The sequence below is a fragment of the Sciurus carolinensis genome, chromosome 13 (assembly GCF_902686445.1).
Source record: "Sciurus carolinensis chromosome 13, mSciCar1.2, whole genome shotgun sequence".
NCBI lineage: Eukaryota > Metazoa > Chordata > Mammalia > Rodentia > Sciuridae > Sciurus > Sciurus carolinensis.
The window spans coordinates 7,341,927-7,369,658 of NC_062225.1; the positions used below are offsets into that span (position 1 = coordinate 7,341,927).

Genomic DNA, 27,732 nt, shown 5'->3' on the forward strand with positions numbered 1-27,732 from the left:
ATTTCCTCAAGATGAATCACCTGTAATAATTGTGGCCAATACTCCAAGAGTGTTAGCTAGATATTTTTTTAAATTTATTGCTAAATTGTAATTAATAGGGATTGAATTCTAATAGTAATGCTCCAAAGATCAAAAGGATATTACCTGTTCCTTTGAAACCATAGTCTATGAACTTCAGAGTGGATCCTCATGCAAATGCCTGGCTTCTACTTACAAGAGAAGGTTGGACAGTAGAGTAGCTCAAATTAACAGAAGAAAAGCACAGCCTAAAAGAATTCTGATGGTGTACAGAATGTCAAAACACAACAAATTCTGTACTTAAATTATTCAGAGGGTTAACAGTTCTCTTTCAAGGCAAGCTCATTCAACAGGAGTAGACATTTTGTATTCAACATAATATCTGGGAGCTGAGAGCTCTTTCAGAAGATTTTTTTGTATTCCAAGAAAGAATATGCATGGTAGTGCTGGTATTAAGTGTGCACTAGCCAATTTCTAACATATCAAGAGGCTATTAAATATATCAAGCAATTAGAATCTCATTTAAAACAATAAATGTTCTTAAAAATGACCTTAACAAAAGTTATTTTTTCTTTGATTTTAACAGAGAACACCACTGAGATTTCTCCTATCTTTGGTAATGTTGGCCTTTATACTACCATATGATTTTCCTTTTAAATATTTTATAATTAATGGCAGAAGTATAGTATACTTTTAATCAAGTATGGATATATTTTCTTACATACTTTATTCCTGTTTTTCTCATGCCCTAACACACTGTCTTCTACATCAAACACAATACATGCATATCATAGTTCATTTGTCGATTCTTCTAGATGAAAAGACAAAAATTAATGTGATGATCTAGTACTAAGGTCATTAAGTCACCCAAAAAGGTTGATTTTGCATATGTCAGTATATTATTTAGTATTATCAAGAACAACTTTTTGTATATTTTTCTTTAAAATGTTTATAATTTTAAATTATTTTTTAAACCAATATAATGACTGTATTACACAAGTAAACCTGAAAGTTCTGAAAGCTCAAACTGAAATGAGTATGTAGCATGAATTAGTAATAAATAACAGCATACTAATGATTAAACAAGATTTAAATCAGAGCACTATCCTACATCACTATAGTCATATTGAATAATGACTAGATAAAATGAAAAACTGTCTACATCATATGAATACTATTAGTGACAGGACTTTTTATTAAAATGGCAAGAATACAAATACCTTATATCAGTAAAATACAGTAGCATTCGGGCTCTAATATCAACATTAAGTCAAAGTCTATGGATGGATAAGAGATTATGGAGATTTTAAGAGAGAAAAAAGAAAACATCACTGAACTTGTTATTCTGGATTACAGACAGCTGCCACAGGCAAAAAAATAAAATGGCAATTAAGTTGATTGCAGTACTTTAATGTTTTAAAGAAAACTTATTAAAAATACACATTTTAAAAAATCTTACAAGTTTTACAGATATATCATCACCTACCTTTCTAAAAATAGTAGGAGTAAACACAATTGTAGAAAATGTATGTTAATTAGTCTGAGTGGTACAATAGTATGGATTTAAAACCCTGACACACTCCTACTTTCTGCTGCTTTGAAGTCACATTATGGCATGGAATTTATGTCAGGTTGGTTCCAAAATGCAATACTGGGCCCCAGGCCAGTACTGGTAAACTGTGCCTATTTTGACACAACTTCTCCAGCCAAGAAAACATAAATCACAAAGAAAAATATTTAACCAACCAATTATTTGAGATACCAAGAAAGGAAAGGAAATCAGTTTTGTAAAAACACTTTTCCCTCTTTTTTTTTTTTAAGCTCCTTTATTTACTCCGGATAGTTAACAAAACAGTGTTCAATAGTGAAGTAAGCAGATTTTACACTCACTATTACTGAATGGATAGAAAAAGCCATATGCATTTTTATTTGTATAAGTCATCTCAGATCGCTGCAATGTGGCACATGAGAACAGAGATTCAGAGGCATGAAGTTAATAAATACATTTAACATTGTCAAGCATTCAAAAGATAAATGCAATCATATAGCAAAAAAAAATCCGTTTGTAACTTTGACCTTTCCCAGAATGTGAAGAATCTTTTCGTGTGTCAGAAATCCCTATAGCAAAGATTCCTATAAGAGAAAAAATTGTGCAGATTAATACTTTTAACTCAAATATTTTAACATGCTTAAAAAATATACGATAGCATTACTTTAAGATGTTTTCCCCAGTTTCTGCAAAAGAAAATGTATACCTTTTATTTTTTCACTTTATTTTCACAAACTGTGTACAATTTTACCATGGACTGCTGTATTCAGCAATAAAAAGAACGAACTACTGATATACACCAGAACTTGGGATCTCATGAGCATCATGCTGAATGAAAAAAAGTCAGTCTCAAAGGTTATGTTCTGTGTGTGATTAATATAGAGATGGAGAAGAAATTAGTCTGGCAGGGGTTAGGAATAGAGGGGACAGAGATGGAGAAGAAAAGGGTTGCAACTATAAAGGGGAATCACCAGTAAGCAGTGAGCTCTTTGGTGCTGCTGGACAATTCAATATCTTGACTAGTGATGGTGTGTGTGATATGTACAAACACAAACACGAGAACCTGTAGAAACTAGTGGTATCTGAATAAAGCCAATGACCTATCTAATAACCATGTTGTACCAACGTCAATTCCCTTTTATGTAAGATACTGGCATATCAGAAGCTAGGGGAAGGATGTGTGGGGCTCTGTCCAATTTTTCCAACCATTACCAACATTATAATCATTAAAAAATTACCTGTGACACATTCCCATAATGGATGGTAAATACTATTCAGCAGTTAAAAGGAACATGCAACAACTACAAGCACATACGACCATCTAGATAAAACTCAAATATAATATGCTGAGTAAAAGTAAGTCACCAGAGGCTATATACTGTGATTCCATTTATATGAAAACATGGAAAAAATGAAACTGAAGGGATAGGAAATGGCAATGGTTGAGAAAAATAAAGTAAGTCCATTGGCTTTTTCCTAGACGATAGGTGACCAAAGGATAACATTTAAAACTGACAATGATAAAAATTAAAGCTTAAAAAAAAAAGGATGGATTTAAGGGTACTATTATTAATACAAAGCTAACAAAATCAAATACAAATCCTTTTTAAATATCTCAAGAAATTTGTTAAAAAGCAAAGAAGACTAATCTAGTGGAGAAGCACAGCAAATATCACATTATACAGACAATAATCTGACCTAGTTGAGACTAAACCTGATGATCACATCAATAATATGAAGGATTTAACTCACATACTTTTTAAAAATGATTTTCAAAATGGCTTATAAAGCAAAACTCAAATCCATAATGGAACAAGAGTTGAACTCTAATACCAGAGAAAGTAGATGTCTGGCCAAAATAAATGTACATACACAAAAAGTAAATGCACCAGGAAAAGGGTACTTTATAAAAGCCACACTCCACAATGAAGAATGACAATTCAGAATATCTATGCAACAAGCATAACAACAAACCACCTACATAAAACAAAATTTATAGGAAATGAAAGAAACAAAAACATACTCATAATAAGAGACTTTAAAACACTATTCTTAGCATATAATGGGTCACATGCACAAAAATCAAGCCATGAAATAAAAGAGCTACATAAAATCAAAAATGTAAATATTTAAAGGTAAATATTTTAGATATACAATAAAAACTACCCTGATATGAAAGAGTATCTCTTTTTAAGTACACATGAATTTTTCACAAAAATTGATCATAAAGCACAAAGAACCTCAGGTTTCACAAAACGGATACTATAGACAATATTCCCCAATCACCCTGCAATAGCACCAGAAAGTAAAGAACTCCCACAACTGGAAATTAAAAGATTTTCCATCAAATAATTTCCTGGTAAAAATACAAACAAATTAAACAATTTTGGAAAAATAACAATAAGTATCATATGTCAGAATCTATGGTATGTGTTCAAAATAATAATCAGAGGATTAAATCAAAGCCCTAAATACCTGTATCAATAAAATAAAAGAATGGCAATAAATGAATTAAATTCATAGCTCAAAAAGCTAACAAATTAGACTAATGAACAGAAAGGAAATAATAAAGCAGTAACTCATAAGAGAAAAAACATATCAAAGCAATAAATGAAAATACTGGTTTGGAAATTCTGGTTCTTTGAAGCAATGAACAATGTTCATTGGTTAATGTAATTAAGGAAAAAATGTGCATAGGGAGGCAAATATACATGATATGATAGGAGGGATATAATTACTGATCCATGGACATTTTAAAATTGATGATACTACATTGGTTGCTTTTGTTCAAATAACTTTGCAAATCTAGGAGGAAATAAATAATTTGTTAGGCAAGCAGAGCAGAAATAGGTAAAAATACCAGTGTCCACGGAAGAAATAAATAGAGTTATCAAGGAAATAGCCCATTTAAAAAGAATCAAAGCTACGTCGTTTGAAAGGTGAGAAGGTGAGTTCAACCAAATTTTTAGTGATCAAATAGTTCCAAAGCAATGTAAAAGTTTCAAAGCATAGAGAATGCAATTCAAGATACAAAAAAAAAAAAAAAAACACGGAAAGGCAAAAACAGTATCTTTTACAGATGACAGGTCAGTAAACCTAGAAAAATCTACAGAATGAAAGATGAAATTTGATAAGACAATAAAAGAATTTAGCAAGATAGCAGGATAGAGGTTTTACACATGAATGTTGGTACACCTATGTACATAAAATGAATCCTTCTCAATAAAAAGAATCAAATAACACCGTCATATAATAATACTGGATGATTTCAACAGCTCTCTCACCATTAGATAGGTCAACCAGACAAATTAAGTAAAGACTCTTCAGGACTAAAAAATACTGTTAATTAATAGACCTAAAACCGATATGTACAGAATATTTCATCCACCAACAAGTGAATTCACTTTCTTCTCAGTGGCACATGGAACTTTCTCTAAAATAGATCATATTTTAGGGCACAAAGCAAGTCTTAGCAAATACAAAAAATATAATTCCTTTCATCCTGTCAGATCATAATGGAATGAAATTAGAAAATAAGATAAAAAATGAAACAGTTTTAATACCTGGAAATTAAATAATATACTTTTGAATGAGAAATGTATTACAAAGGATATCCACAGAGAAATCAAATCAAAAAGTCTTAGAAGCTAATGGGAACAGAGATACAATATCAAAATCTTTAGGACAGTATGAACACAATTCTAAAAGGAAAGTTTGTATCATTGAATTCCTTTAAAAAAAAACGCTAGTAAGATCCCTAGTAAATAATCAAACATTACACCCAGAGGTTCTAGAAATAAAACAAACTATTTCCAAAATCAGTAGAACACAGGAAATAAGATCAGAGCCAAAATTAATTTAAAAAATTAAAAAATTATATACAGGATCAAATAAAATTAAAATTAAAATTAAAAAATATATATAGGATCAATACAACAGAATTGGGTCTTTGAAAATACAAACAAGATTGACAAATCCTTAGCCAAACTAACCAAAAGAAAGAGAAGACCTTAATCAACAAAATTAGAGATAAAAGGCAATAATACCACAGATACTTCTGAAATCCAGAGAACCATTAGAAACATTTTGAAAACTTACACTCCAATAAATTAAAAAATCTAGAAGATCTAGACAAATCTCTAGACACATAAGACTTACCCAGTTGATCAATGAGATTGAAGCAGAAATTAAAAGTCTTCCAACAAAGGAAAATTCAGGACCAAATGGATTCTCAGCTAAGTTCTATCAGATCTTTAAAAAATAACTAATGCCAATCTTCCTCAAATTATTCCATAAGATAGAAATGGAAGGAACACTTCCAAATTCATTCTATAAGCCACCATCACACTGATACCAAAATGAGACAAAGACGTATCAAGGAAAGAAAACTACAGACCAATGTCCCTGATGAACACAGACACAAAATTCCTTTAAAATATTGGCAAATTACATCCAAAAACACAGGAAGAAGGCAGTATACCATGATCAAGTGGATTTTATCCCAGGGATGCAATGTTGTTTTAACATATACAAATAAAAAAAATTAATTCACCAAATAAATATGATTAAGGACAAGAATCATGTGATTATCTCAATGGATGTGGAAAAAGCCTTTGACAAAATCCAGCACCCATTCATATTTAAAACACTAGAGAAACTAGAGACGGAAGGAATTTCCCTCTTCATTATAAAGGACGTACCCAAGGACATCATACTGAATGAAGATGAACAGAAAGCATTTCCTCTAAAGTTAGGAAGGTACAAGACAAGGATGTCACTTTCACCACTCTATTCATTATAGTTTTTGAAACTCTAGCCAGAGCAATCAGACAAGAGAAGGAAATTAAAGGTATACAAATAGGAAAAGAAGAAGCCAGATTATCTATTTGCTTATGATATGATACTTTATCTAGATGACACAAAAAATTCCACCCAAACACTTGTAGAGTTTATAAACAAATTCAGCAAAGAAGCAGAATACAAGATCAACATACATAAATCAATAGCTTTCCTATACTCCAATAATAAATCTGCTGAGAAAGAAATCAGAAAACTATCCCATTCATAATAAACTCAAAAAATACTTGGGAGTAAATCTAACCAAGGTGGTAAAAGATCTCTTCAATGAAAACTATAGATCACTGAAGAAACTGAAGAAGACCTTTAGAAGATGAAAAGACCTCCCATGTTCTTGTATAGAATTAATATTGTCAAAATGACATAGTAGCATAAGCATTATACAGATTCAATGCAATTCCCATCAAAATAACAGTGACATTTTTCACAGACCTAGAAAATTAGTCTTAAGATTAATGTGGAAGAATAAGAGAATCAGAACAGCCAAAGCAAACCTGAGCAAGAAGAGTAATGCTGGAGGCATCACAATACCTGATCTCGAATTACACTACAGAGTTACAGTAATAAGAACAGCATGGCATTTGTACCAAAACAGACATGAAGATCAATGGAATAGAAGACACAGAGATAAAATCTATGTCATCTTATACTTGACAAAGGTACCAAAAACATTCATTGGAGAAGAGATAGCCTTTTTAACAAATGGTGCTGGAAAAACTGAATATTCAAGTATAGAAAAATTTTCACTTTGCACAAAAGTCAACTCAAAGTGAATCCAAGACCTGGAATTAGACCAGAAACTTTGCAACTGTTAGAAAAAACAGGCTCAACACTCCAATGTATTGGTGCAAGCTTCCTTAACATGACTCCTAAAGTACAAGTAATGAAACCAAGAATCAGTAAGTGGGAGCATCACATTGAAAAGTTTCTGCAAAGGAAACAAGAGAGTGAAGAGAGAGTCTAAAGAATGGAAGATCTTTGCCAGATGGTCCTCAACATGGGACTATCATGCTGAATATATAAAGAACTCAAAAAACTATGACATAAAAAAATAAAAAAACTAAAACTAAACAACAAAAAAAGGATAACCCAATTAATAAGTGGACAAAAGAACTAAACAGATACTTCTCAAAAGAAGAAATACAAATAGCAAACAAATACATGAAAAAGTATTCAACATCCATAGCAATCAGGGAAATGCAAATCAAAGTTACATTCATCTCACTCTAGTCAGAATGAATCATCAAGAACACAAATAATTTTAAAAGTTGGTGAGGATGTGAGGGAAAAGATACACTCATACATTGTTGGTGGGACTGAAAATTAGTACAACCACTTTGGAAAGCAGCACGAAGATTCCTCAAAAGACAACAAATGGAACCACCAAACGGTACAGCTATTCCATCCCGGGTATTTATTCAAAAGAATTAAAGTCAGCATACTACAATTATACAGCCACATCAAGGTTTATAGCAGTGCAACTCACAACAGCCAAGTGCTGGAACCAGCACAGGCGCCTATCACCAAATGAATGGATAAAGAAAATGCATAAATACAATGAAGTTTTACTCAGTCATAAAAAAGAATGAAATTATGGCATTTGCTGGTAAATAGATGGAACTAGAGAACATCATGCTAAGTGAAATAAGTCAGACTAGAAAAGTCAAGGGTTGAATGTTTTCTCTTATATGTGGAAGCTAGAACAAAATAAGGGGAAAAGGGAAGTAAGAGGAGAATCCCATGAAAACAGAAGGGAGATCAGTGGAGCAGAGAAAAGGGAATGAGCAGGAGGGAACAGGATTAGGGAAAGAGAGGAACAGTGGAATGAAACTGACCAAACTCTGCTATATACACATAGGAATATACCATAGTGAATTTCACCTTTATGTGTATCTACACAGCACTAATTTTTAAAAAGCTATAAATAAATATAAGGAAGACCAGTAGAGTAGAGGAAGTGGAATACGGGTAGGGAATAACGAAAGGAGAGGGGAAGTACTGGGGAATGAGTTGGAGTAAATTATATTCCATGCATGTATGATTATGCCAAAATGAACCCCATACTATTTATAACCATAATGCACTAGTAAAAAAGAAAACACACAAATATCAACAGTGCTTTTGAAGATATAACGAATAAAAAAATTATAATAGCAACACAAAAGATAAAATATTTTGGAATAAACTTAACAAGGAATATTCAAAATCTATATAAAGAAAACTACAAGACACTAACATGAATTCAAACAAATGTAAAGACATTCCCTCCTTTGGTTAGATTGTCTCAGTATTATCAAGGTGTGTCAGCTTTCCCGATGTTAACTTACAAATATAATGTGTTCCTAATAAAAATTCCAATGGGCTTTTTAAAAAATGGTGTTAGACAAGTTTAACCTAAAGTTCTTTTGGAAAAATAAACTCACAAGAAAATATAGATAAACACAAGTAAGATCCTATTTCTGTCCTAGGGCTGGTTTGTAGCTAATTGCAAATATTTAAGAATTTGGTGATCTGCTGATTAAACCATTGGTAGCTTGAAACTGGTCATATTGGAAGTGTCTATATCACAGAAATTGGCAAGTGCTATAGATCAGGACTTTTCCTTCTTCTCTTTTAGAAAGTCAGTTTGCCAGGCATACCACTATTCTACATAAAAATACCATAAAGCCTCTAAAATAAAATAGAAGACAGGCACATGAATAGGGAGATCAATAGAATATAAATAGAAAGTTCTGAAAGAAATCTGAATCACTGGGACAGAGTTTTTTTTTTTTTTAATAAATGATCTTGGGACAACTAGATAGTCATTTGGAAAAATAAAAGATCCATTCCTCAAGTCACACACAATATAAACTCCAAAGGCATCAGAAATATTAATAGAGAAGTAAAACTATAAGCACAAAAGAAAACATTGGTGAAAACCTCTATTATCTGGGTACAGGGAAAGAAATATGGCCAGAAATCCAGATGCATAAAAGGAAAAAGACTTAAAATCTTGACTTCATAAAAATTTTAAAATGGGAGTAAACAGTATAATTAAAGACAAATGACAAAAATGAGGGAAAATTCTTACAGCACATATCAAGATAAAAGACCATTTTCCCAAATTTATAAAAATTAAATTAATAAAAGACCAAAAATCGGTTAGGAAAATAGGAAAATGAATAAATAATCCAGAAAAAGATATAAAAGTGGTCTGTTAAAAGATACTCAACTTTACTTGTAATATAGAAATGCAAATAAAAACTACACTAAAGTACAATTTCTCACCTACCATATTGGCACAAATTCACTCTGCTGGTAAGGCTGTGGGCAAGTGAGCATTCACACCTGAGCTGGAGAGAATGCACAATGATACCATTATGGAGGGCAATTTGGCACTATCTAAAAAAGCTACATATGCATTTACTCCTTGAACCAGAAATCTCTCTTGTTGAAATTTATTCTAAAGATACTTCTCCAATAAAATGAAAATACATAAGTATAAGATTATTCACTATAGTCTTGATTGTAATTACAAATTGTTGGCAACTCCCTAGATGTCCAAGTGTAGGAGATTGGTTGAATAACTATAAAATAGTCACAGAAAGGAATATTAAGCAGTCATAAAAGTAATGAAGAGAATCTCCATGAATCAATATGAACTGACTTCCAGGACAGACTACTAAGTGAGAAGAGCAAAGTGCAAAGAAGTATATGCAGTATGCTGGTTAAGAAAGGAAAAACATGTCTCTATATCGTTATCATAAAAATGACATAGGAAAGGGGCAAAAGCTTGTGCCATAGGATAGATGTGTACTGAGAAAAGGACACTTCTCTGATAATTACTTCTTGTGGAGTTTTGATCTTTAAGAGTAATCTATACATTCAAAATAAAATTAAATAAGGAAAAGCTAGGAAGAGCAAAAATACAAATGAAAGCAAGTTGAAACAAATGAATCTAATTTTATATTAAGTGAATACTATAACCACAGTGAAAAGGGGAAACAAAAGAACTAATTCAAGTCATCAATAAACTCAGTATTTAACTATACCCCCTTAATAACTGGGGCAGGGTATTATATGAGCGTAGGAAGGAAGAATTGTAAACAGATCTTGAATTTTTTAAAAGTCAGTCTGTTACTGTAGTGAAACTGGCACAGAAAATTTGAAACTATTTTAGATACATTCTGGGACAGAGCAAACAAGATAATGTATTAATGTTGAAAAAATGCATGATGTTGAGCCAGGGTTCTCACACCATAGAATAAAGAATATACAAATACAGAATGGAGTAAGGCAAGGCAGAAACCTGTTGGGGTGCTTTGGAATAGAAGGTACTGGTCATTAGTGTGTGTGCATGCATGTGTGTGGTGAAAGAGACGGAGCATGTGCAAGAGTGAATGCATGAGACAGAGTGCCTGCACATGAAAAACAAACAGAGCATAAACCTAACTAGAGTGAGAAAGGGTGAAGATATGCAGGTATGTTTTGTACTATTTTTATTTTTTAACTTCACATATACTTGAAGCTATTTTCAAATAAAAAGTGTTTTTACAAAATTTGTGACATGCAGAAATATACCTGAAATATTTTCCTCTAAAAATTAGCTTATCACTTTCTTAGAGCATATATATTACACAGTGCTATAATAATTAACATTTTAGTAAAAGGCACAATGAAAAATATTTGTTACAGAAATTTGTAAAATCAGTTTGAAAATATAACTTATGGAAACATTAGATAAAATATTAGAAATATTTCACTTTAATATAGCATTTATGTAAAACTCTAATTTTGAAAATTATTTTTACAGCAACATATCTTGGTAATCATGTTTACATATCACTCTTAATGACAGACACAAATATTTATGAGTTTCCTTACTCCCTCAAATATTCACTGTAAGGTTGCTATGTGGTTCCAAGAAAATGGATCCTTAAACTGACTTACTCTTCTAATGATCGATCTAGGCCTCGGTCAGGAGATAGGTGGTGAGCACGTTCTGGTGAATGACATTTTGTATTTGGTTTCAATGAAGTCATATGATAAGCATTACTTGAGTAATTTTGGCGACGAAGTTCTTGTACAGCCCTTTCCCTAAAGCAAAATAGTGATGCTTTTAAATTTTATGTTCAGTGACATTAAAACTGTGACTCAATATTTTAAAATATAACCATCGTGCAATGACTAAAACCCACTGTTATCTAAGAAACAGTGCTTTCCTGGCTAGATACTGAATGGAGATAAACTTACCTTTCAAAGCGTTCTGTCCCCAGCTGTCTTTTAGTAATGTCTAAATCAGCTTCCAATTGTGTTACGACATTTCTGAACTGGGCCACGTCTCTACTCTGAATGGCCCTGTGTATAAGAAAGTAAGAGTGAAACCCAGTTAAACTTAAAATATGGCTGTGACTCCTGGAGTGCATTAAACCAGCTGGCAATGGTTTCTCAGTTGGATCCAAGTCACAGTGTAATTTTCATGGACAGACTAGTACATCTGAACTACACCAACTTTAGACATATTAATTGTATAAACTAGCCTACTTGAAAAGCCTAAGCAATCCCAGTCCCATTCAAGTAGTTAAACCTTTTCTGGTTCCCTGTGCTTAGATGATACAATATTACTTATTTACAGCAAATAATATTCTGAAAGTACTTTGAAGCACTGTATCAATGTTAAGCAGTGGTATGATCAAATGACACTGGAATTCACTAGCATCAGGACTAATTTGGTCTATTATTTATATATTCAATTTATATACATTAATTTAACCAAGTGCTATATATACACTTATAATGAAATCTGATATATAATACTGTTACATAAAAACTCTTCAGTTTAACAGAATCTTCTTAAGGCTAAACAATGCTTCAAAAACCCTGTGATAAGGCACACTATCATTAGGAACACAATGACAGATGAATTCTGCTTGCCCAGAACATTCTATTCTCTTTGCTTGCTTTCAGGACAGCAGCACGGCTGCTGAAATACAAACTTCAGAGACTGAGAACACAAATGTTTATCATGCTAGTTCTAAGTGCTTGTACTTACCAGTCGGTCTAAAACAGTGTATTCCTTATGGTAGGAGTTTTGACATGCTTCACTGAGGCAGACTGCCACCTACCACCTTCAAAGAGGGCTCCTACAGACCCAGCTGAAGTTATCCCAGCAGTCTAGCTATGGTAACTGAATAGTCACAGCCACCATGACCTGAGAGCAATTTCTGAAGGAAACTGGCCCTGGCTCTGCATCCTTTGCTTAGTCAGGAATCTCAGTAGTAGCTGATTGCCGAGATCATGATTCCTAACCTTCCTCAGGTCCTAGGCTCAAAAGCAAAGGCAAAGTAGTGGGGCTTGAAAGATAAAGGAATTCATGGTCCTCCAGAAAGACGCATGGTCAAAATAATGATTAAAAGCCAGGACAAGAACATGTTATGAAATAAAGACAAGTGCATGGGGGCAATTTCTCGAATCACTGTGTTAGAGGAAAGGGGAGGTTTTTCAAAGGACAAGGCAAGCAGAAAGGCAAGAAATGAAACTAGAACGAAGACACCACAATGTTTTCCTGGAAAGTAAGATTAGTTAGAGAACAATCTTTAGGAATAGAAACAAAATCTCAGGATGCACTAGTCAGAAGCTGGGTCAAAGTAACTGCTATCCTTAATGAGGTCAGATGTAAACTATGCCTACAGGCTTCAAGATGGAGAAGGAAGAATTTGGAGGAATCTGGGGGCTAAGGGAACAGAATGATACTGTTTGGTAAAAAGCAAGAAGGAACCTCACTTATGAAATAGTTTAGGACAGCCTTACTTTTAGGTTGACATTGTTAACTGGGGACTACTGAACCTCTTTACCCATCCAACTTTGCACGTTTTCCCCTTTTTCTTTCATGGTTGCCACTGGCAATGATTAGAGAAGAATTAGCTCTTCCTCCTAAGAATGAGGATTCCACAGACTCAACATAGCAAAGAGTCAGATTGCAGGTACTGATGATGGCAAAGACAGTGTTATAGGTGAGACATCTAGAATATGAGCTCAAACTCCCCTGTAGTTGTGAGTGTTGCAGGTTTAATAAAAGAAGTGTTCACTATCCAGGCAGGCATTTCCACCCCAACCTCCAACTAGGGGTTCTAATAAAGTGTAAGTAGTGCTAGGGATTCCAACAAAAACAAATAAAAAAAAGTCAAAATCATGTTCTGGGGAAGTGTTTATAATAGTTCGTTAATTCGGGAATTCTTCCAGATACCCAGTATACAGAAACACTAAATAAATGAAAAGACTAGATAGCAACATCAGACGGTCCATACATATACAAATTCTTCTAGTTTCAAAGTGCTTTACTTTTTTCTACTCTGGTTACATTTCCTAAAGGCAATATTTTAGATCTGACATTCTATTTTACCCAAAGTTCTGCTGGAAAAAGAACCAGCAGAGATGGTTAAATTTAGATATCTTAGATAAGAACAACAATAATATAACTATGAAATCTTACACAAATCAGAATATTTCTAATCCTCAGTTTAATTAGTGGAAAAGTATGGGAGCTAAATTCCCTGAATTCAGGTTTTAAGATTCTATTGATCTATAAAGAACCAAAATTTTAAGAAATATGACTTTATGTTATTATATTGCTAGCCAACTCACATTTTATTTTCTGCCAAACAAAGGTGTTCTTTAAGAAGCTGAATTTCAGACTCTTTTTCTTGAAGTGCTATCTGAGACTGATATTCTTTGTCTCGATTGGCCACCAGCAAAGCTTCTAGATTCTGCATGGAGATTCTCTCATTTGTCATCTGACTCCTGAGGAGTTCTATTTCAGAACGAGCAGAATCTAACTCATTCTCCATCTGTACAATAACAGGAAGATATCTATGCTTATTCCCATTCATTCAACTGGCATACAATCAAGGACTCTTAAGTTCTTATAAACCGGCAGAATGTTATAAACCGACAATCACTTTCAATTTCTTTATTTGAACCGGTGTCCTCCTTCTTAACAAATACATACCCCACACATACATACATGTACAGCATCACTTTCCCCATCCTTCTGATCAGATCATAAAGTTCATTAATTTAAGAAAAATCTTATTAATCCTACACTGTAACCACTTTCTTTTTCCAGCTTTGATATTTCTGTATATGTTTCTTCCAGATTGTCATGGTGGTATCTGTGACTACTGCTCTGTCTTAAGTAAGGCAAGTTACAAATACCTACCTACTTTATGGTAAGTCATTGTACTCCACAGTTAAGGAATTCTTAACTCTTGCTCTTGAGGGGCAAACACACATTCCTCTCTTGCTAAACCTGTGGAAGTTTCTGAAGGTTATCTTGAGCCTAAAATAAGCTTTGTATATCAACTATTTCTTCAAAAGGTGGAAGACTGGTCATTACTATTTAGAAAAAAATTAATCTTAATCTTTATAACATGTTATAATAAATTCTATATGCATTTTAAAAGTTAAATGTGAAAACATAAGTTTGAAATCCAGTAAAGGGATATAAATAAAAATGAAATTGCTGGGGTGGGGCCAATTAGATAGATAGACAGGGGAAAAATTTTTAAGCTATATATAACGCAAAAATAAGTTTAACCGCATAAATAAAAACATTTTACTAGTCAACATAAACTTAACCAAAACTTCAAAAGAAACTTTTCAACTGGAAGAAAATAAACTCAGTAAATAAAATAGTTAATATCTTTATTACTATAAAAAACTCAGATGAATTGATGAGAAATATGAACTAATGATATGATTAAAAATTTACAAAAAAAGCAATATAACAGTAAACATACAAAAAATGTATGCCTGCTAGTGGTCAAAATGACATAAATTCAAACAAGGTGCAACTTCTAGTCCAGGGTTTCTTACCCTGACACTCCTGATTATTTGGTGTGAATAGCCACCCTTGCATCATAGACTTTTCAGCAAAATCCCTGACCTTTATCCACTGGATAACACTAGCACTCCCCACTCTGGTCATGACAATCCAAAGTATATGTAGAAAATGCTCCATGTATTTCAGTGGAATCAAAAGTCTATTAAAGGCAATCCACAATAGCTATGGAGCCAACCTAGGTGCCCTTCAAAAGATGAATGGATATAGAAAATGTGGTATATATACACAATGGAGTATTAGTAATAAAGAAGAATGACTTTATGACATTTGCCAGTAGAAGGATGGAACTGGAAACTACTGTGCTAAGTGAAATATGCCAAACCCCCAAAACCAAAAAGGTGCATTTTTTTTTTCTCTGATACGTGGAAGCTAACTCGCAATAAATGTGTGTGTGAGTGGGAGACAGAAGTTCAGTGGAGTCGACAAAGAGGAATGAAGGGAAGTGGGGGTATAGGAAAAGGAAAGAGTGGAATGAATCTGATATAACCCTCCTATGTACATGTATGAATACATGGGTGACCTTTCCCAAGATGTCTTTGTCCCTTGCAGTGTACAGCCTCCAATGTTGCTCCTCTGGGTATGTACAAAGTCTCCCAGACCTCCTTTCCCTGGAGTGACAATGAAAGTAACAAGTCTCTTTTTGGCTACCCCTGTTCTTGATGTTCCTGTTAAGTTTCTAGCTGGTCCCTAGCTGTTAGATGCCACTAATTGCCAGCAGACTACTCATGCTCTGACAATGACTTGGGGGGTCACTGTCACAGTCTAATCCAATTAAATGTGAGCCCAGTTGCTAGAGTAGTATGTAGAGTAGTAATAGGGAGTATGTAGACTAGTACTCCTACCTTCCAGCTTTATTGAGGTATTATTGAGAAACAAAAATTGCAGATATTTAAAGTGTACAACAAGATGTTTTGATAAAGGTTTACATTAGCCTGATTTCCACAATCAAACCAACTAACATGTTCACCACACCTCATCTAGTTACTTTGTGTGTGTGTGTGTTGTGAAAACATGAGATATCCTCTCAGCAAATTTCAAGTTTACATTATTATTAATTGTAGTGAACCTATTCGTCTCATAGCTGAAAGTTTGTACCCTTTGACCAATATCTCCCTTCTTCCACAATTCCCAGTCCCTGATCACCACCTTAACTAGCAGGAATAATACTGGCAGTAGTAGTTTTGAGGTCATTCTTTGAGGCTTGATTTGACCCAGGGGTGTTCTTCCTAGCTGTCACGGTCCATAGTTCTCTGTTAAATTTCTAAGTGGTCTATTGTTTCACTTCTTGTTTTCATAACATGGTTAGTATCTTCTAATTGTGAAGTATTGCTTTTTGAAAGCTCTTTAGATGTATTTACCAAAATTTCCACTTTCAGAAATCCATCTTAAGGAAATAAGGTAAAATGTGATAAAGGCTTTATGTGATACAGTATTTTCCATGTTGTTTAGCGCATAATTAAAAATTTTGGAAATATGTACAAATGATCAAAAGTAGCATAATCAATAGTAATACACTATTATTTGAAATTGTAAAACACACACATACACACAAAACAAAAAAAAATACAATTATAATAAAGTGTCTATAGCAGAAGAAAAGTCCTTACTCTAGTTTTATGTTCTGAAATTCAACTGCTTAACATGATAACTAAACTTAAGACTTTTGGAGATACTTTGCTTTATTCAAAAATTATATGAGTTAGCCAGACATGGTGGTTACATACTTGTAGTCTCCTCCTTCAGGAGGCTGAGGTGGGAGAATAGCTTGAACCTATGGACTGAGAACAATCTGGTCAACAACAGTGAGATGGTATCTCAAAACAAAAATATATGGGGGCTGGGGTTGTGGCTCAGTGGCACATGTGAAGCACTGGGTTTGATCCTCAGCATCACATAAAAATAAATAAATAAAATAAAGGTATTGTGTCCATCTACAACTAAATTTTTCAAAAAAATATATATAATTGTGTGTGTATATATACATATCTATGATTATCAAAAGCATTTTTCATGTCATCCTAAGGAAATCATTCATAATACTATTTTACTAATATAAGTATTCACATATAATATAAATATTACTAAAAAACACTAAAGAAGGATACTTGGAATTCATGTTCTCAAAGTTCCTCTTGAAAAGAGTTAATAAATATATTGTTTTAAAGATAGAAAACCAAGACACTAGAGAACTGTGAATTGGTATGTGATTTATATCCCAATCAATATATCTCAATAGATATATTTTTTAAAAAAGAAAATTAAGACTGTAAAGAGGTCTAGAATGCCTTATATTAGTGTACTAAATAATATTTTTATAGGAGAATGAAAATAGACACATAAATCTTTCCCCCTTAATTTCTCCTTTCTCATTTAAAATTATCTGAGTGATTCCAGAGATGCAAGCCTGATTCAATATTAAAAAGTCAATCCATGGAACCCTTTATATGAGCAAGTTCAAGAAGAAAAAAATCTTATGATTATACCAAAACATGCATAAAAAGCATTTGACAAAAACTCAACATCAATTCATGTTAAAAACCCTCAGAAATACAGGAAGAGAGGGAACTCCCTCAACTTGATAAAGAGCAACTACAAATACCACAGATAACATCTTCATGGTGGAACACTGAATTTCCCCCCCTAATACTGGAAAGAAAGAAAGAGTTCACTTTAACCACTCTTGTTCAACATAGTGCTCAAGTACTAATCAGGACAAAAAGTCAAGATAAGGTATTTAGATCTGAAAGGAAGAAATGAAACTGTCCTTATTTTTGTATAACATAGTTGCCTACACAGAAACTTCTGAGGAATCTGCAGAAAAACTATTGAGTTTGGCAAGGTCAGAAGATACAAGATAAACATTAAAATTATTTATATTTCTATACATGGCAATGAACACACTGATATCAAAATTAAAATTAGAATATCATTTCTAATACTTAAAGAAAAATGTTCTACATTTTTTATTGTAAACCCAACAAAACTTGTACAGAGTTTGTACACTGAAAACTACACAAAGCTAATAAAAGAAATCAATGAAGATTTAAATGAGATCTACTCTGTTCATGAATTGGAAGCATCAACATAGTAAAGATGTCATTTCTTCCCAAGTTGATACACAAGTTTAATAAAATTCCTATCAAAATATAAGTAACATTTTTACACATATTGACAGGTTATTCTAAAATTTACATAGAAAAGTAAAGATACTAGAATAGCTAAAGCAATTTCAAAATAGAAGAATAAAATGAACAGACTTGAATTAAATACTTACTATATTACTATAATAATCAAGAAGTGTGGTACCAGTGGAAAGACAGACACACCGATCAATGTAAAAATAACAGAAAACCAAGAAATAGACCCGCTCAAGTATGTTCAACTGATTTTTCACAAAGGTACAATATTAATACAATGACAGAAATCTGGTTTTTTTCAATACATGGCACTTGAGAAATTGGATGCCCATAGACATATAAATAAATAAATCGATGTAAACCTCTTACATTCTGCAAAAATTAACTAAAAAAATGGATCATGGAATTAAATGTGAAAGATAAAGGTATAAAGCATTTAGAATGATACCTGGGAAAAATCTTTGAGATCTAGAGCTGCACTTAAGTATCCCGGGCTTTTATCCCTAGTAGCATACACACACACACACACACACACACACACACACACACCATATATAATATGATTCAGCCATCCTACTTCTGAATATTTATACAAAAGACTTGAAATTAGGATAAAGAATTGGTGCCCCCATGTTTTCTGCAGCATTATTCACAATAGCCAAGATACAGAAATAACTTGAATGTCCACTGATGAATGAATGGATAAAGAAAATATGCTATGTACAACTGAATACTGGCCTCAAAATAGAAGGAAATGCTTCTACATAGACAATGTGGATTGAACAGGACATTATGCTAAGTGAAATTAGCCAGTCTTTGACAAATACTGCATGAATCCAATAAATCAGCAATCTAAAGTAGCCAAACTCATAGAAATAGAGTAAAACAGTTGTTGTCAGGACCCTGAGGGGAGGGGAAGTTTGAGATTTGGTGTTTGATGGGTATAAATTTCAGCTCTCAAGATAAATAAGTTCTAGATATCTGCTTTACAACAGTGTCTATAGTTAATAATACTAAATAATGCAGATAAAAATTTTTAAAAGGGTACATCTACCAGAGTATGTATGTGTGTGTGTGTATACATATGCAACGGATTAGAAAAAAATATTTTTCTAAATATTTAAAAAACATTACTAGTAAATTATTACAGAAATAAACTAGATACAATTATCAAATGCACTGCCAAACAGTGGATTAACAAAATAAGAAGTTATTGAACTTTTGATAATAACATTAATAACATTAATGTAAACATAACCAAAATTTGCTAATATTTCAACTCTACTATGCAACTTCTATACATTCCCCTTTATAATCTGGGTTCCACCTCTCCAGATTCATTTGTACCAATTCCTCCCATGCATCCCATACTAGACACTACAAATTACTATTTATTCAAGATCCACATGCACCTCTGTACCATACCTATGTTGTTCCTTGTGAACTTCTCCCTGACACCCCTAGGTTGAATAGGAATTCCCTGTATAAAACCTTTAGTATTTCTTATTAGTATAACACCCATCCCAAATTATGTGTATGTCAATACTGGGAACCTATATATTTAGAATGTTATAGTCTCAGGCACAAAGTAGATACAATCAGCAGAATTATAGTTTAAAAGAACCTAGCCAATTAGTAAATAAATTTAGCTTAAAAAACATCCTTATGGTTATCATTTAGATGAATAAACCTCAACCTTATGATTTTTGCTAAATGCTATATCACTGTATTCTATTATTCTTCTGGTTAAAAGCAAATGCAAATTACATTCTCAATGGAAGAGTCTCTGTTACAGTCTTGAATTGTCTGGGACACAGTTGTCTAATTGCTTCGATTTTAAAAACAAAATCTAATAAATACAAATAAAATCTAATATTGAAAGATATGGCTTGATATTTTTCATTAAAAAAGCAAAAAAACTTTGTTTTTTTTAAAAATGCAGTAATGTTAAGTAATAGCAAATTTTAAAGGCATCTTAAAAATGTATTACATACCATTTCTATTTCTTGATCTTTAGCAACCAGCTGTCGATTAAGAAGTTCTTTGCTTGAGTCAAGTTTAATACAGAGTTCCCTTGTGGAAGATAAATCTGCAAGGGCAGACACTTTTTCAAACTGAACCTTCTGAAGCTCCTCCTCCATCTTTACAAGAGATTTATGTAGGGTTGCAATTTGGGACTTGTAAGACCTTTCTGCATTTAAGTGCTGCAAAGACAGAATAATTTTTAAAATAAACATGTACATATATATATGTGTGTGTGTGTGTGTGTGTGTGTGTGTATATATGTGTGTGTGTGTATATATATATATATATATTTTTAAAACTGGAAAAAGTAACATGCAAATCAAAGTGGGGCAAATCTTTTGGCACTAGTACACTAAAACTATAAGAAGTTTAGACAAATAGGTATTAATAACCTGTACAGAACTTCAGAAAAGAAGATAAATTCATGTTTCAAATTTCTTTAAATAAAATTTATGAGTAGGGTGTTCAACTGGTCATTTAAAAAATGTACTTAGACCCAAACCTTTCCCACTTAAAAAATCTCCACTCCTGATGCTAACTAGCTGAGACATACTAACTTTAGGAATGATATGGAAATCCAAATACGAGAGGCATTTAGAACCCCAAACAGACAAGATGAAAAAAGATCCTTTCCAAGACACATGATAGTCACAATGCCTAATATACAAAACATGGATAGAATTTTAAAAGTTGTAGGAGAAAAATAGCAGGTCACATTTAGAAGTAAATCAATTAGACTCTCCACTGATTTCTCAACCCAAGACCTTAAAAGTCAAGGGTTTGGAATAATATATAAAAAGCCCTGAAAGGTAATGGGTGCCAACCAGTACTGCTATATCCAGCAAAACTATCCTTCAGAAATGAAGATGAAACAAAAACTTTATATGGTAAGCATAAACTAAAAGAATTCATAACCATTAAACCATCATGACAGAACATACTCAATAAAATATTTTATGCAGGAAAAATGAAAAATATCAAAGCCAAGCATGTGGATGAATCTCACCAGAACAGTGAAAACCAAGTCTGAATTAAGTATTAGAAATAAATTGAAATTGTAGGAACTAGAAATCAGTTCTCTATAGTAACAATGAATGTAAATGGTCTAAACTCTTCAGTCAAAAGACAAGATTGGCAGGACGGATTTAAAAGCAAAACCCAACCATATATTGTTTAAAAGAAATTCACTTTATAGGCAAAGCCATCCACAGGCTGAAGGTGAAAGGATGGAAAAACAAAAACAAAAAAATGCAAATGCAGACTGAAAGCAAGCAGATGTATAGCTATGCTCATGTTTGACAAAGTAGCCTTCAAGCCAAAAATAATCATAGTAGACAATGGTGGTCACTTTGTACTGATTAAGGCAATCATCCAACAAGAAGAAATAGTGATTGTAAATATTTATGACCCAAATATCAGTGTACCTACATACATAAAAGAAATCATTTGACATAAAGAATCAAATAGGCTGGGTGCAGTGGTGCACGCCTGTAATCCCAGCCCCAGTGGTTTGGGAGGCGGAGGCAGGAGGATCTCAAATTCAAAGCCAGCCTCAGCAAAAGTGAGGTGCTAAGCAACTCAGTGAGACCCTGTCTCTAAATTAAATACAAAATAGGGCTGGGGATGTAGCTCAGTAATTGAGTGCCCCTGAGTTCAACCCTCAGTATTCCCTAGACCCCCAAAAAATCAGATAAAAAGTTACTCTCTTAACTAGCCCCTTTTCAATTTCAGATTCCAGAGATTTTTAGATTTTGGAATACTTGTATATAGACTTTACTGATTAAATATCCCAATTTTCTTTGAGTTTGATAGATTTCAGAGTTCAGATTTTCAGATGAAGGATGTTCAACCTATGCTATGTACAGATATGAATATATCACAGTGAATCTTCCCTTTATGTATATATATAAAGCACCAATTTTAAAAACTAATAAAAGGAAGATCAGTTGAGTAGAGGAAGGGGAGCAGGGGGAAGGAAAGAGGAAATACTACTAACTGAAGTGGAGCAAGTCATATTGCATGCACATATCATGATGTCAAAATGAATCCCACTGCTACATGTAACTATAATGCACCAATAAAACATTTAAAAAACAAACAATGAGACATTACCTCATACTTGTTAGAATGCTTATAATCAAAAAGAGGAAAAATACATAAGGTCATGAAGAAAGGAAAACCTTATAAACTGTTGGTGTGAATATAGATTAGTGTATCCATTATGGTAAACAATGTGTTCCTCAAAACACTAAAAATGGAATTATCATGATTCAGCAATCCCACTTCTGTGTATATATCCAAGGGAAATGAAATCAGTATTTCAAATAGATACATTCATTCTTATGTTCATTGCAGTATTTATTCACAACAGTCAAGACATGGAATCAACCTAGGTGTCCATCAGTGGATGAATAAATAACAAACTTTTGAAGTATCTATATAGCTATATGAATACTACTCAGCCTTAAAAAGAAAGGAAATCTTGCATTTGTGACAACCAGGATGGATCTGGAGGATATTAATGTTAAGTGAAATAAGACAGGCACAGAAAGACAAATGCTGTGTGATCTCACACATGAAATCTAAACAAGTTGATCTCATACAATCAGAGAGTAGAATGGTAGTTACCCGGGTTGCTGGTCCAAGGGTACAAAGCTTCAGTTAGGAAAAAGAAGTTCTAAAGATCTATTTTATAGCACAGTGAGTACAGTTAATAATAAGGTACTATATACTTGAAAATTAAGAAAGCGGATCTTAAATATTCTCACACCAAATACATACATACAAAACCAAGTATATGAGGTGATGAGTATGTTAATTAGCTTGAGTCATTCCATAACCCAAGCATATATCAAAATATCATATTATACACTGTAAATATATAGTTTTTATTAGTGAATTAAGCTGCAGGGGGAATAAAGCTAGGCAGAATTCACACTGAAAGAAAGGAATGACAGAAGTAAAGAGGGGGAATGAGGGAAAGAAACAGAAAAGAATAACAAGGAATGACAAAACCTAAAATTATTTGATTGAAATGATTCACTAAATTGATAAATCTGTACCTAGATTGATCTAGGAAATTTTTTTTTAAAACTCAAATTAAGAGAATCAGGAATGAAAAAGTGGGGCTGGGAGTATAGCTCAGTGATATAGTATGAATCCAGGCCTAGCACATGCCTGGATTCAATCCCAACACTAAACACACACACACACACACACACACAAAGAGGGGCTGTAGCTGTAGCTCAGGGGTAGAGCACTTCCCTAGCATGTGTGAGGCACTGAGTTCAATTCTCAGCACCACATAAAAATAAACAAATAAAATAAAGGCATTGGTCCATTTACAACTAAAAATATTAAAAATAAAAGAAGAAAGAAAGAGAAAGACATTAAAGGGGGGTAGTTGTAATGTGATATTACTAAATAAAAAGGATTATAAAAATATGCTATAATTACAGGCTAATAAATAACTGAGATAAAGCAGACAAATTCCTATGAATACAAACTACTAAACTGACACAAGGGGAAATAAACCAGAGTAACTAAATGATCTTTAAGAACAAAGAGATTTTTTTAGTAATACTTTCTACAAAATAACAGACCAGTCCAAGTGGCTTTACTGGTAAATTCTACCACTTTTCTGGAAGAATTAATACCAATTATATACAAACTCTAAACAAAAAATCAAAGAAAAGGGAGCTCATTCTATGAGGTTTGATTATTTTGATACCAAAACCAAACAAGATATTACAAGAAAACAAAACAAGATACTCTTTGGAATATAGACACAAAATTCTTAACAACACCACTAGAAAACCAACCAGCATCATAAGAAAAAGTTATAAAATCATGACCAAGCAGGATTTATCTCAGGAATGTGAAACTGGTTTAATATCTGAAAATAAATTAATGTAATATACCACATCTATAAAATAAAAAATGAAAACACACAGCCATCTCAGATAATTTAAAAAAGTATTTGACAAAGTCCAACATGCCTCCATGATTAATATACCCTTCAAATTAAGGAGACAAAAGAGTTTGCTTAATCTCAAGAAGGACATCTTTAAAAACCACAGCCAACATTGTACTGGCATTCAAAGACTAAATGCTCTCCCACTGAGGTCTGGACCAAGACAAGGAATATCCCCTCTCACTACTACTTTTTAACTTTTTAGAGTATTTTAATTTAAACATAGTATTAGGGTTCATTCTGACAAAATAATACATGCAATGAATTTGATTTCAACCACTATCCCTTTCCTCTATCCTCTATTCCTCTATCTTTTCCCTCCTCCCTCCCCCTGTTCTCTCTCCTCCCCTCTATTGATCTTCCTTTCACCTCCTTTATTTATCTATTTATTTGTTATAAATATATTATATATAATATATATATATAATATTATATATATGAAATTCTTTTTGGTACTTTTATATTGTATATAACATGCTATTGCTTAATTCATTACATATTTCCAAGCCTTTCCCTTCTGTCCTCCCCCTCTCTCATTTTCCTTCTTTTACTCTATCTTATATTTTTATGTTTATAGCAGCACAATTCACTATAGCCATATTATGGAATCAACCTAGATGCCCATCGACAGATGAATGGATCAAGAAAATGTGGTATATATACACAATGGAGTTTTACTCAGTCATAAAGGAGAATGAAGTAATGACATTTGCAGGTAAATGGATGGCAATGGAGGAAATGATACTAAGTGGAATAAGCCAGACTCAGAAAAATCAAGAGCCGAATGTTTTCTCTCATAAGTAGAAGTTAGAGCAAACTCAGGGAAAGAAGGTGGCAGGGAAGGAGATTGGATATCATATAGATAAAAGGTAGAGATCACTACTTCTATTAAACATTGTACTTGAAGTTCTAGCCAGGGCATAAAGCAAGGAAAATAAGTAATCCAGATTAGAAAGGAAAAAGAAAAAAGTATCTCTATTAACAGATAAGTTCTTGGATATTGAAAATCCTAAGAAATCCAATTAAAATCTATTAGAACTAGCAAACAAGTTCAGCAAGGCTGTAGAATACAAGAAAGTCAAAGTATACAAAAATCAATGGCATTTTTATATCCTTGCAATGAAGAATCTAAAAATGAAAATTAAAAAATTCCATACCAAGAAAAAGAAAAATGTATGGTGGCACATGCTTATAATCCCAGTGGCTAGGGCAAGAGGATTGAAAGTTCAAGGACAGTCTTAGCAACTAAGCAAGACCCTGTCTCAAAACATAAAAAGGGCTGGGGATGTAGCTCAGTGTAGAGCAACCTTGGGTTCAATCCCTAGTACAAAAAAAATCCAACTAAAGTAGCATTCAAAAATAATAAAATACCTTAGGAATAAATTTAACACCAAGAAGGCATAATTTATACCCTGAAACAACAACAGTTGAAGGAAATGAAAGATCCAGTAAGTAGAACTATATCCTGTGTTTATGTATCAGAAGACTTGATATTGTTAGGATGGTCATAGTTCCAAACTGTCAGTTCAACACAAACCCTATCAAAATCTCAGGGGACTTCTTTGTCGAAAGAGGATATCTGATCCTAAAATTCATATGGAAACTCAAAAGACCCAGGGACAACCAAAAAATTCTTAGAAATAAAAACAAAACAGGAAGAATCATACTTTTTAAAAAAAAAATTACCACAAAGCAATAGCAATTATGACAGTGTGGTACTGGCATAAGAATAAACATAGATCAATGGAACAGAACTAAGAGTATAGAATAAATAAATGTGTCTATGATCTACTGATTTTTGACAAGGGCGCTGAGTTCACTCAATGGGGGAACAAACAGTCTTCGGGACAAATGTTGCCATATGCAAAAGAATGAATTTGTACCATGTACTTCACACCATGTGCAAGAATAAATCAAAATAGACCAAAGACCTAAATGGTGGTGGGGGGGGGGTCTGATGGAATAGTGTTCTTTTTGAAGTGATGAAAATGTTTACAAATTGGTTGTACTGAAGACTGCACAACTCTATGAATATATCAAATACCACGGAACTGTATACTCTACATAGGTAAACTGTATAGCATATGAATTATTCTTCTAAAGCTATTACAAAACAGTAAGTCCTAAATGCAGAATATAATTAAAGCTGTATGTATTCTTTTGTTTTTTGTTTTTTTTTTTGGTACTGGGTATTGAACCCAGGGGTGCTTAACCACTGAGCCACATTCACAGCTCTTTTTAATATTTTATCTAGAGGCAGGGGCTCACTGAGTTGCTTAGGGTCTTGCTAAGTTGCTGAGGCTGGTTTTGAACTTGCAATCCTCCTGCCTCAGCCTCCTGAGCCACTGAGATTACAGGCGTGTGCCACCATGCCTTGCCTAAAGCTGTATATAGAGGAAAATATGTAACTTTGTTTTTCTTATTAGTGCATTATAGTTATATATAACATTGGAGTTCATTTTGACATAATTATCAAGCATGGAATATAATTTGCTCCAATTCAGCCCCAAGGATTTCCACTTTCCCTTCCCTTCTCCCACCCCATTCCCTTTCTTCTACTCTACTGGTCTTCCTTCTATTTATAGTTTTTCTTTAAATTGGTGCTTTATAGATAAATGTAAGTATATTGATAAATGTACATAGTAGTTTGGTCAGTTTCATTTCTCTGTTCCCCCTTTTCCCATTCCTCCACCTTCCTCCTCAACCCCTTCCTCTATTCCTCTGATCTCTCTTCTATTTTCATGGCATTCCCCCTACACCTTTCCTTCCTTATTTTGATCTAGTTTAAATATCTATAATACAAAGGATAAAAGGTCTAAATCTAGTGATCTAAGTGTCTACTTTAAAATAGGAACTTCTAGAATGTTATAAAGAATTTCACAACTGTAACGAGATGACAAATATACCAATAAAAGATGAATATCTGATTTAAACATACTTCACAAGAGGCAAGATAGTGACCAATAAGTATATGAAAAGCTGTAATGATTGAAGTGCAAGCTAAAATGACAAAAGTGATAATGCTGTGCATCTATTAACAAATACTAGAGAAGATAAAGAGTGGCCAGCACTATCACCCAGACCAAGTGGGAATGTACAGTGACACAAGCACTTCAAAAAACCATCTGTCAGTTTTTTATAAAGTTAAGCATACTTACCATAAATTGGGGGGTGGTGGTGATGGGTTTTCCTAGTTTTCTATCCAAGGTAAATAAAAATTTTTGTGCACACAAAGCCTTGACATAATGTTTGCAAAAATTTTATTCATAATGTCCAAAAACTAAAAGCA

At 33.1% G+C, this 27,732-nt stretch overlaps 1 protein-coding gene across 1 annotated transcript in view; it reads right to left on the reverse strand.

Moving 5' to 3' along the window:
- Window positions 1-1,129: 1,129 nt before the first annotated feature.
- Tsga10 (testis specific 10) overlaps window positions 1,130-27,732 on the reverse strand; it is a 109,311-nt gene continuing 82,708 nt past the window's right edge. The window contains 5 exon segments of the mRNA XM_047522211.1: window positions 1,130-2,151; window positions 11,357-11,503; window positions 11,660-11,764; window positions 14,051-14,253; window positions 20,440-20,649. Of these exon segments, the coding sequence (XP_047378167.1) occupies window positions 2,127-2,151; window positions 11,357-11,503; window positions 11,660-11,764; window positions 14,051-14,253; window positions 20,440-20,649 (690 nt within the window). The 3' untranslated portion in view covers window positions 1,130-2,126.